The sequence below is a fragment of the Lagenorhynchus albirostris genome, chromosome 1 (assembly GCF_949774975.1).
Source record: "Lagenorhynchus albirostris chromosome 1, mLagAlb1.1, whole genome shotgun sequence".
Classification (NCBI taxonomy): Eukaryota; Metazoa; Chordata; class Mammalia; order Artiodactyla; family Delphinidae; genus Lagenorhynchus; species Lagenorhynchus albirostris.
In genome coordinates, this window is record NC_083095.1 from 91,423,723 (window position 1) to 91,436,049 (window position 12,327).

At 41.8% G+C, this 12,327-nt stretch overlaps 1 protein-coding gene across 1 annotated transcript in view; it reads right to left on the bottom strand.

Annotated features, from left to right (window-relative positions):
- FBN1 (fibrillin 1) overlaps positions 1 to 12,327 on the bottom strand; it is a 253,476-nt gene that overhangs the window by 61,822 nt on the left and 179,327 nt on the right. Inside the window, exons 34-41 of the mRNA XM_060149482.1 lie at positions 11,558 to 11,683; positions 9,644 to 9,766; positions 7,773 to 7,895; positions 7,311 to 7,475; positions 5,090 to 5,158; positions 4,879 to 5,004; positions 3,532 to 3,654; positions 2,718 to 2,876 (exon numbers count right to left, since the gene is read on the bottom strand). Coding sequence (XP_060005465.1) covers positions 2,718 to 2,876; positions 3,532 to 3,654; positions 4,879 to 5,004; positions 5,090 to 5,158; positions 7,311 to 7,475; positions 7,773 to 7,895; positions 9,644 to 9,766; positions 11,558 to 11,683 — 1,014 coding nt within the window. The remainder of the gene's footprint in view (positions 1 to 2,717; positions 2,877 to 3,531; positions 3,655 to 4,878; positions 5,005 to 5,089; positions 5,159 to 7,310; positions 7,476 to 7,772; positions 7,896 to 9,643; positions 9,767 to 11,557; positions 11,684 to 12,327) is intronic.

The window sequence follows — 12,327 nt, forward strand, 5'->3', positions numbered from 1 at the left end:
AATTAGGCTGAACAAAATTACTTTGTATACATTCTTGAAAGGTATTTACCTGTATTTTGAAAAAATTAAAATAAAAAATTAATCTGAAAATTCCTACAGATGGTGTAAACTTCTCCTTGAGACAGGCACTGAAGGAAAAGTGACCTCATGTTGATGTAATAGTGAGGCAGAAGCAGAGGTCTCTATATCATATGCCACTCATTTGTATGATCCTGCCTGTAGGAATCTGGGTTTCTATAAGGATGTTGTTCAGCTCTGAACCCAGGGACTGGCATGAGTGCCTCTTTCCACTCTGCATTAAGGGATCTAGGATTTAATGAATGTATACAAAAGCCATTTCCTCGACAGACTGGGGGAGACCATGGCAAATCTAGCTAAGTTCTTGATAGGAGGTCTATTAATGACTAATTCACGTCAAACAACCAACTTACCTCATTACTTCAAGTTTTGGAGCTGGATTTCTTTTGATGCAGCTCTCTTGTTCTCTCTCACTCCCTCCCCCCGACCCTTTATCTTTCTCTCCTTCACCTGAATTCATCAAAGTTGATAATAAAGGATGCACTAAATGTCATCTGTGGTCCCTTGTAACTCTGCGATTCTGTAATTGCAGATCATGAGTGTAACCAGTATAGCATGGTATCAGTTTAAGCCCAAGAAGGCCATTGCCTTATGGGTCAAACCTACTGAAAATTAGTAAAAGGTTTCCAAGAGTATTTTAATCAAAATGTAACAAGTTCTTTTCATAGTGCTTTTATTTCCTTATAAAAAAAGAAGTTAGGGTCCACTTCCAACAAGTGTCACGCCAGCTCCACTGACCATCCGGACAAATTTCAGGGACTCCTAAACTGTGTGCAGACTGCATAGCTAATGAACAGCCATGCCTGGATTTGGCCAGTATTCAACATGAAGACGAAACCTTGCATGTTATATTAAGAGTATGCAGATTCTTAAAACTCAGACAGATATTTCTGAAAGTAAATGATAGTCTTTATCAGAGATCTCCAAAGTGGTCTGCAGGGGAATGTACAATGAACCATCAAGGTAAAAAAGAAAAAAATACTAGGATGTCTAGCTTTGTAAAATCCAATTTTAAAATTAATTTTGTGTCTATTTTATAATAGAACAGTTTGTGAAAATAATCAATGCATCTCTCAATAGAATTGAAAACAAATATATAGAGACATATACACATTTACTTGTAAATACACACAGCAGGTGCGTGTAACCTCCAGGTTTTTTAACGATAGGTATGTACGATCAAAAGATTTGAAGGCCACTGGTCAAGATCAGGGGTCAGCAAATTTTTTCTTAGAGGGCTAAGAAGTAAATATTTTAGGTTTTGCAAGCTGTGCAGTCTCTGTTAAAACTACTCAACTATTTCATGAAAGCAACCATAGATAATATGTAAATAAATTAGTGGGGCTGAATTCTAGTAAAATTTTATTTACTAAAATTTGAAGTTCATAAAATTTTCAGGTCATGACATACCATTCCTTTGACTTTTTTTCCAACCATTTAAAAATGTCAAAATTATTTTTAGCTTGTGGGCCATACAAAAATAGGAGGAGGGCTGGATCTGGCCTGTATGGGCTCTTGTTTGCCAACCCCTGGTCTAACAACATCTTGCAGAGTGGAGACAACTCGTAATTCTAAGTAATGGTTATTACACTATTTCCAGAGTAAACAATGGATGAAATGGTATATTTTACTAAAAAAGAATCTTCTGTTTTATGCACTGTCAGGTAGCACCAGACAATAGGTTTAGGATTTTACATATTACTGTGGGGGATGGAGTAGGTACCACACAATTCTCAGATCAATACTCTGCATGGTAGTTCATTCAATCTAAATCACAAAGATAATCTAGATCATCATTAGTAAATGATGTCATCACGATATATAGGACATATATCATCTACCGTATAAGAACACTGCACCAAAGTTTTTGCTTCATTTACTGCTAAGATGTAAATTAGACTTTTTTTTCCAAACAGGTAACATTATTTGGATTTTTCTGTATGAGGATATAAGAAGAAATTTCTCTAAGATCTCAATATCAAGGAGTTGATCTTTTCTGCTTTTCTTTAGTGTTGATTTTGCTTTGTGGTCATTGAGACTCTTAGAGTCGATCACATCTCTCTCTGTATGAGCTGCTAGAAGGTTTAGAGCCCAGGTTATTGCTCGTTGCTGGCAAGTGTGTAGGAATTCCCAGCTTGGATCTTGTGTATTACCCTTGTTCCTTGCTCTGAGTTTCTTACCCTTGCTTTCCATTTGCATTAGGCCTTCTTATTTTACACATTTGCATCTTTGTGGGCCACCTTGAATTCTTTCTGGAACAAGATTAGTTATAAATAAGTAAAATTGATAGGACTATGGTTTACTTATTTGTCATACTGCTTTGCCCAATGTTTCCAGACTTTTAGTTATATGGCAGACTCCATAACAATGGTAACAATGTTTATATTTTTGTGATATACTGAGTCTACGCGTCTGGTGAATGAACCTGGGTATAAATTAGAAAGCATATTCTGTGACTCAGTTTTCACCTGCAAGTACTAAGATCAACTGTGACTTTAACTATTTGCCCTTGTGAGCTAATCCTTTCTTATGAAGATCAACGATGCACCCTTTTCTTCCCTTGCTGAGATTCATTTCCCCAACCATTTGTGGGTAATGTACCGAGCTATCTTTCTGGTAACGGTGAAACTAAAACTCACCTGTGCTTGGGATGGGACACTGTTCACAGGGCTTATTCCAGGCCCGGCCAATGTTGTAGGAACAACAGCACATCTTCTTGGTCATATTGAACAACAGTTCTCCGTCGCAGGTCTGGTTGTCAGCGTAATAGTTCCTGTAGCACAAGCTTCTCCTCATATCTAGAAGAAAGGAGGAAGTTAAGGGACTGGTGATGCCATGGGGAAATCACGACAGGGAGATTCTAAGGGGATACTTAAGGAGTGAATCTCTTTTGAAGTGTATTGTAACTTGACTTCAATCAGGGCAGGAAAAGCCTGCTCTCACACAGCTCTCCGTCGTCCTATGCTGCTACAAGAAAAAGGACTTTGAGAAATATATTCCCTGTTGTTTTGTGCCACAGAACTTAGTCATTATGTAGCTGCGGTGTTAATAAACTTTACGTGACTCTCCACCCAGTCTCCTGGTAACAATTCTCCACTGCTATCTGGCAGTGATTTTCTCATTTCCGACTCATGATGTTTTAATACTGTAGGTCAGTGCTGTAAATATAGTTGTATAAAGATACACCCAAAGTCAAACAAAAGAAGTACTATTAAACCTTTGTTTGGGATTTTCCAACATTACATTTTAAAGAAAACTCCCAACCACCCACACGAGATGGTGAGAAAAGGCCCAGCTTATGCTTTACAGGAGAGGAGGCTCTCTCAGTGAAAGGGTGGCAGTACTCGCTCTTACGAGTAATGTAACGCTGAGGACTAACTGCTGGCTCGGAAGCTCTTTTTCTCTTTGCAGATGAGGACCAAACATGCACTATAAAGAAAAGCTAGGACTTACCCATGCAATTATTCCCCCCATTCACTTGCATGTAGTCTGGAGGGCAAATACAGGTGTAGTTGCCCACGGTGTTATAACACGTCCCTGGACCACAGATTCCGGGAGTTTCACATTCATTCACATCTATAATCCAAAGAGAAAGTGGTATGTGAATATGGAAGTTTCACTCTTTGGAATGGTCTGGTACTCAGGGTCACTATAAATGTTGATGGTCTTGGAGAAAATCCACAGGGCACTTCGCAACCTGGATAAGGAACATGGATGTTTCATTCTTCAGTGTCCTTAGTCTGTGCTAATGTGTGCATTTTCAGGAGAGGAGTTTTAGAAAAGGAAATTTTACCTTCTGATATGAGTTCTTAATAAACGATTCCAAAACATCCTCAAACACGTGCAGTGATGGTAATGTGGAGAAATTATCATTCTCAAGTATCTTTCAGGAAGATAGCTAGGTACTTCATATGTTCACAAAATCTCAGGAAGGATATGATATATCCTGAAGCCATCAAAACCTGGCTTCATGAATCTGCACTGGTAAGACAGCACAGAAGTAGGTATATCACGCCTCCTTCCCCATTTTCAAACACAGGGGCTGATTCTAATTTTTGTTAACTCCATGGGTCTTAAGATGTGTCATGTGTATTGTGATGCCTGACTGATACTCAACAAGGTTGTCACTGCCGAGATCACCTAATAAGCCTTTTGGAGAAGCAGAGGAATATTTCCCCTCCAGGACACAGGGAGGTCTTCTCCTCCCAAATCCGTTGTGTGACTCCTGTACAGAGATGAAAACCATTTCCCCACGCGGGTCAGTGGTCCACGTGCTCTGAAAGCTAACAGTGGTCGATAGTCTCCACCTTCCCAGTAACACAGGATGAACAGGAGTCATCACTTGCATCATAAAACCAAAGGGGCTGCCTCCAAAGAGAAGCTCATTTAAATGCTTAGTACAAATGAGAAGTGGTAAAGGACAAGAAGAAGAGCCCAGAACTGTCCAGAATATAGAAGCCACTGAAATGAGACCTGTGCTACTCCGATAAAAATGGCTTTTCTGAAAAGCATGGAAAACTCTGCAGGCATAAACAGGACTATGGCTCAAGATAACAAAACACCATTTCTCTCAAAAAAAAAAAAAAAAAGAGGGCGATTTAGGGTGTATTGGACACGATATTCTGTCACTAACATGAGCGCAAGCTGCCATGTGTGGCATCGTTTCCTGGCCACGTTCGCACTTAGACTATTGTGCTGTATTGCTAGAGTCTCAGTTTCCCTGGTGGCTAACTGTATGCTGTTTTTCGAGGTCAGTTCTTAATATCTGAAAGAACCTGTCATCCTAAAAGGGCCACGTACCATCACACACTCGGGTGTCTTCATTCAGGTAGTAGCCCGTCGGACAGCGGCACTGGAAACTGCCAAAGGTGTTGATACATTTCCCGCCTTGGCACAGCCCTGGGAGCTCCTGGCACTCATCGATATCTATCAAAACGACAACGACAGCATTGTAAATAAAACCGAGGAAGTTCCAAAGGTGCGCACTTTAAGATAAGCGAAACAGAATTACCTTCCAATATAACCGTGATAGGGTTGGGTCGAAAACCTTCTCCTCCAGGACAAAGAATTTTGTACTCAGCTATGGAAACAACAACAAAAAGATCAGACTGAATTCTTCTGAATCTAAAATTTCTAGAAATAGTATCCTCAAGAGAAAAACGGACATATCCATCTTAAAATATTCATTTTCAGGCATCTTGGGCAGTTACCCCACTCACCTGAAGCAGGTTAACATCTTTGTATATACTTCTCCTTTCAAATGGCTTTTTCTATGTGTGCCAAATGTAAGGCTACTGTCCTCAGTCTCTGAACCTTCCGCCTACTCTCTGGTCTTGCGTTCTTATGAACTATTTTATTCTCTATCTCCATCATTATTTCTTTTTAAAGATTTTCTTTCCCTTTTTATTTTGCAACCATCTCCTCCATTTTTATGTTTTGTTCAGTCTTATTTCCTGGGAATCACAACTTCCCTTAATATTGTTAATCAGCTTGTCTCCAAAACCCTTTCCAAACAGAGCCTTAGGAAAAGCTCTTCTTTCTTGGTTCCCATCCCACTTCTCTCCTCAATGACTAGAGAGTTTTCTTGCCCCTCTGTTTCTACTGATGGCAACACTAATTCCCCTGGTTTCCAAAACCAACTTTTTACAGTGTCCTCTGATTCCCTGCATTAATTCTGTCATCCAAGTATTTCACTCGAAAACATTTCTTTCAGTGCCATGCACCGGCAGTGTGAGCCATACAGGAACACATGGATAAGAATGACCTGAATCTGCTGTATCATCCTGACAAGGATCTGTAAGAATCAGTTCTTTCCTAATGATCATGGTCTTTCCCAATCTGATAATCCCCCTCCTCGATTTCTGAAATTATATGTATATATGCATAAATGTATATATGTATGTATTCCAGTTCTAGCTCTGATCCAGTTTGAGGTGGGGTGGACCTCTATTGCTTGGCTAATCATTGTTACTCAATAGAACTGACTCCCCCTGCACCCCACCTAACCATCTTGCTTTGAGTCTTTCAACATCAGTGAAATTAACTATCCTCCTCTTTTATTTTTCTCTCCCCTTCCTGCAATCATCCACTCTTTTTAAGTCCCCTCTTTCATGTCACACACCCTTCCTTCAAGCCCCAGTTAAAAAATACACCAAGTTATCACCACACACTGTCAATCACAACTGACTTCCCTTTCTGAATAAAGGAGAGAAGGAGGTGCCTGCCAAGCACCCATCCCTGTGCTGAGTGTTTTACGTGAGTGATTTCATTTAATCCTATGAGGCAAATTATGAATGAGGAAACAGGCTTGCTGACTCCAAAGTTACATGGGTGGCGAGTGACACAGTCCTAACTGGAACCAGGTGTGCTCTTTCTCCCACTCACGGCACTGAGTCTGCTCCTCTTTCTTCCCTTATTGAGGTCTACGTTGAATTACAGCTCTTATGTTTAGGTCATATTTTGCTAGACTGTACACTCCTGGAAGGCAGGAACTACCCATTAGACTAGAATTAGCCATCCAATTATCCATAAATTATCACCTCTGCACACACAAAGTACATCCTCTAGGTACTCAACAAATAATTTCAGAAAAAGTAAGTAAGTGACCCTTCAGCAAGGAAAGAATCAATACCTATCCCAATATACCCTGTAAACAGCAGCCACTGACCTTTGCCCCAGGAGCTACATCTGACTCTAAATCGTAATACAGCATCCGCTCAGACAAAGGAAAGCCTTTTATGTTTTTAGAAGACATGTCCTTAAAATCACACTCTAAAGCTTTCTTTCAAGTCATACCATAAGAATGGAACGATTTTCCGTTTCATATTTGCTTAGTTAATTGCTTCTTTTTCACCCAGGGAAACTCCCATCTGTCCTAGAGCTTCTAAGACTAGCCAATAGATGACAAGAGGAGAGATCAATGTGCCCTCATATAAGTAACCTAGCCTGGAAAATCTTCTTTAAAATACTGCTATCTTCTTTTCACTCAGACAGAAATGAGATGTTGCCTGCCCTACTTGACCTTTTAGTGCAAGCCAACTGGGGACACGTTCTGACTTCCAAATTGGGAGCGGGATTCTTCAACAGGGCTGGAAGGACTGATCTCCCCTCCCTGATTAAAGAGTAGAGACCAGTGGCAGCTCCCTCCCTCTGTGGCTTCTATTCTCTGGAGCTAGAAAGGAGAACTGGACTGAGCTGGAATAATAATAATAAATAGGAGGATGTCCACTTACATGTGTTCACAGCAGGGCACAGCTCACAAGGAGTACCCCAGGCTTTACCCAGAGAACAGCAGCAGGAAGCCTTGGAAACACCAACTCCAATTTCATTGCTACAGGCTGTGTCTCCATTGTCTCCTCGAGGTCGAACATCCAAATAGCAATTTCCAGAGCGGGTATCTATTTACCATATACAAACAAAACAGCGTCAGGCAAATTCTTTCTACGTAAGGGTTGAAAATTCAAACCCACTTCCAAAAAACTGTTTAATAACCATAATTTACTAAGAAACTAAAAAGTGCCCAAACACATATACTGGGAATTTACCTAGAGAAAAGGACCTGAAAGTATAAACCATACTTAGGAAATGTTTAAATTCTTATACGATTACTTTTTAAAAATTTGAGAATGCAACGTTCAGTGTTGCTTTAAAAATAACAAACAGTATGTTTCTCTGAAAAGTTTTTAAGATCTTACCAACACAGCCAACTCGAGTTGGATTCAGCTCAAAATCGGGTGGACAATCACAGGTATAGCTGCCTGGGGTGTTGACACAGTTCCCACTGATACACGTGGTTGGATCCAGACATTCATTAACGTCTAAAACCAAACAGCAAGGGGCAGAGTTATCACCCGAGCCAACGTGGGGAAGGCATCACCATAAAACGGTAGCACCAAATCTAGGGCTCCCAACTAGAATTTTTAAGAGTTTCCAGTTGTAATTACCCCTAGAAATATAGTCTTCCACTTCTGAAATAAAACCCCTCAGGAAGGAAATATGTCATAGTCTTTGGTCTCTTTCCCCTGGAACACATTTAGCATTCAAATTTGTCATCAGGAGAAAATATAACTTTGGAACTAGGAAAAATATTTCAGTGAAGGTAACTGAAAGCAAAACACTACTGTGACCTCGGTCAACCAAAACTTCAGACGCAGGTTTTAAGAAAATATATTTAATATGTGCAGCTTGTTATTTTATCAAATGAGAGCAAGATGTCCCAGGGAACCGTCAGTTGCAGGCGACTTCTGCTGCCTCCCCCGCTGGGCGTGCTTGCCGCAGTACAGCTGAGCGCAAGCACAAACACACACACGGGGCTTAGCGTGTTTCTGCAGGCCTGCTAAGAGTCTCTCTCCCATCACTGATGCTGGGTTGAATATTTCCCTTTCAGTTTCTGTTCCAAAAACATGTACAGAATTCCAGATATTTAAGACAGGGGTTTTGGCGAATTCCACCCCTGTGCAATCCTTTTGTCTATTTTGAATACTTGTAAAATATTCAAGAACAGACAGGCTGATTCAGAGAGAAGAGACTGGGAAATGAGGATGATACTTTCTGCTCCGGTCCTCCTGTTCGGACCTGGTAACCCTCTTGGAGGTTCCACTGTGGAAAATTCTTTTGCTCAAATCGCATGTGACCTTAGAGGGAAAGGATAGACTAACAGGAATCAGGGTAGGTAGAATGATGCTGGTGGTGATTTGGAGAACTGAGGAGGAGGCATGGCAGCGGAGAGGTGACTTCCTGCTGTGTGCTAGAGGCCGGCTTGGTGTCATAATAGTTTTTTTGAAAAACCAAGAGAAGTAGGTGTGCTTGGGCAAGAATACCTTAGTCTTGAGCAATTTCAGGGCGGTGGTCATAACTGGAGAGCCACTGAGTCACGGCTTGTTTAGGCAGCTGGAAAAATTAGGGTTTTCTTGAAATCCTGAGCCCGTACAGAATGGAACTTATTTCCGTAGTATCCTTGAATCGAAGGGGACGCTAGGGTGGAGAACTGCAAATGGCTCTCAAAGTCTTAACTCAGTGCCGAGATCAACCAATGAGGATCTACAGAGTGCCTGCTACGGCTTTTCTAATTTTTTTTTTTTTAATGTTCCTGAAGAGTTCTTTGCTCTACAAGAAAACGATCGACACACTAGAAATGGGCGGTTGACTTCTAGGTACCGCGTTCTCTGGTGACCACCAACAGGCCAGGGCTCGGAAGGAGTGGGTGTCTCAGCAGAGAAGTTCAAGGCAAAACCCATGATCCCAGGGCCCAGGCTTCAAAAGGAAACTCTCCAAAAATGTGCCCAAGGAGAAAAGGAACGGCAAGCCCGGAACATGCCTCTGTAACCATGAGCTTGATTCTAGGCTACTAACTCTGCACCTTCAACTCTCTTCAACTTTTTCCTCTGCATGCTCATATCTAATCAGTTCCACGTCTGAAGAAATTTATTCTGTGATTCCTAATGCTTCTTCGTCCCTGCTTTTCTTTTGTGACTCTGCGAATATCCCTGTGCGATCCTGCAAGGCCCCAACAGCTGGGTCCCCTGGGACGCCTGGGAGCAGATTTCCATGCAAATAGATGCCTTACCTGTGCAGTTCCCCCCGCTTCTGTCCAGTTCGTAGCCGATCTCACACTCACAGCGGAACAGGCCAGGGAGGTTGTGGCAGGTTCCGAAAACACAAATGTTTGGAAGAGAGCACTCGTCAATATCTTGGGAAAGGAGGAAAGGGGGGAGAAATCAAATTATTTTTTTGCTAAAGAAACTGCCTGATGTAATTAGGCAAATGATGTTACTATTAAGAAAATGAAGACTATCTGACATCGACCTAGGTCCTTCTCCTGTAGACTTTCAGATATCTGTCATCTGTAAGGAAGTCTCCTAGGTGAGAACTTCCCTTTTCTCAGCCCCTATTACATGCCAAGCAGTGGGCTAAGCATTTTATGTATGTGTATCTCATTATGGTGTTTTACGTAGCTCTACATCGATAAGAGCCAAACAAGCCAACTTAGACTAAATTCTTTGGTTGTTCTTATCTATACGTTCACTGTTTTTGTTGTGAGTTAAAATTTTAAGAACCACAAAGGCTTTGTGGTAACTTTTATCATCAGTTTTTGTAGTCCTCTGTGTTCCTAGTACCATGGTGTGTGTCTGCAGTTGTTGATGGAGATCTAAAAACTGCGGAGGCTTTTTCCAGGCCTCTGTCCCTGCCTCACATTAACATGCTGCTTGTGTAATTGGCAGGCAGGCACATCTGCAGCCTTGAGACTGGCTTTTAATAGCCATGAACACTTTGCCAGTGATGATTTATATTAAGAACAAACAAACAAACAAAACATTCCCTTATAGCATTAAGGGAAGCAAAACTTTCACTGTGCCTATTTCTGCTCCCAGAGGTGGCACGGTACCTGTTTTCCTTGGATGTTCACAGGAACAGAAGTAAACAAGGCATTAGGCACATGGTCAAGAGCATAATTAGTTTCTTGCCTCGGAGGAATTTTATATCAAACTCTGCCTATTTCATATAAACTGTATAAAGAACATCCAATGGTTCCATGACAAAGAAAAGTATTTACATAGAACTATATGAGGGAATTAGTATACATGTCACAGCTAACGACTGACTTTGAGTTAATGTCCTAGTAACAAGCAACAACAATTAGTTAAGACATTAATCAGGGTCTTGTTTAAACCTCTACTGTCAATCGTTACCATGTGTTTATTTCTACTGAAATTTTTTCAGTTCACTGTGGTCACTAATTTTTCTCAATGAGGGATAATGTGCTTCAATTTGACAAGTGTGGGTAAAGAGAAGAATCCTGTGTTTCTTAGTGGGATCCATCCTCAGCCAACAGGCTCTCAGGACTCTTCCTGTCTGACCAACACTTCTCAGGAAGATGGAGCCTTACGCTGAGAGACATCTTGACGTATGGCATCATCCCTAGGGGTTCCTTACTAAGTGGATTTGCAAAAGACTGTTCCACGTTCATACGTATTAGATATTTGGAGACCATGTGAGACATGGCCAGGACACTGTTCTACCTACAGACAAGACTATCCACTCTGCTGTTATTTTAAAGCCTTTATTTCTAGAAACAAAACCATAGCAGAGATCAAAAACTGTGTTTCCATATTTGAAAAGAATCCTTCACTGTCAGGGCACCAGCACTTTGAGCTCTTTCCACCAGCAATGGGGATGAATATGTTGCATTGACTTGGTTATCCCCATTCTCCTATGACTGATGGGTGTACTCTTGCAAATCATCTGGCCAAGGCTGGATGTGCAGCTTATGGCCAAATAGCTGAGATTTTCTCTACACAAAGAGCAATGGTCCAGCTGGAGACCCAATCTCTCCACAAACTGAACTGACCAGGTTAGATGGGAAGCCAAAACACAGCTTGGTGTAAAAAACAAACAAATGAAAGGCATCAGGAATGTTTAAATAACCTGATCTCATCAGGCCCCGCAAGGCCCCCCGCCCGGCCGCTTGCCCATCACTTACCTTCACAGGCTTTCCCGTCAGCACTGGGCACAAAGCCCATGTCACATTCGCAGCGATATCCTCCCGGGGCGTTGAGGCACTGGCCGTTGCCACACAGATTCAGATTCTCAGAGCACTCATCAAGATCTACAGCCAGAAAGAAACACAAGTTACTCTTCCTTAGTTAGTTTTCTGACTCCTCAGGTCCAACAACTTTTATAATTGTCAGCTTCCCGAGGGTAGCGGTATTTCATCATAATTTCTACTGGACACATTAAACTCAATTTTCTCTTCTGAATACTAATATTGAATATATAGTCAACATGGGGTTCAGATACAGAATCCTGAATGCTCAATTATCTCTAATGGGTAGTAAGTCAAACAGATCATTCACACTAAGACTTTTTTTTTTTTTTTTTTTGTGGTACGCGGGCCTCTCACCGCCGTGGCCTCTCCCGCTGCGGAGCACAGGCTCCGGACGCACAGGCTCAGCGGCCATGGCTCACGGGCCCAGCCGCTCCGTGCGGCATGTGGGATCTTCCAGGACCGGGGCACGAACCGGTGTCCCCTGCATCGGCAGGCAGACTCTCAACCACTGCGCCACCAGGGAAGCCCCACACTAAGACTTTTGCAAGCAGGATCATCAATGTGAGGACACATCCATGACAGGAAATAACACGTCACGGTTGTGCCTGATTCTCGAGCTTCAGGCTCTGCTCAGATGGGCAGCAAAAGACCTAGAAGAGCAACTATAGAGGAGACCAAAAATTCCTGCTTAATCTCTTCTGAGT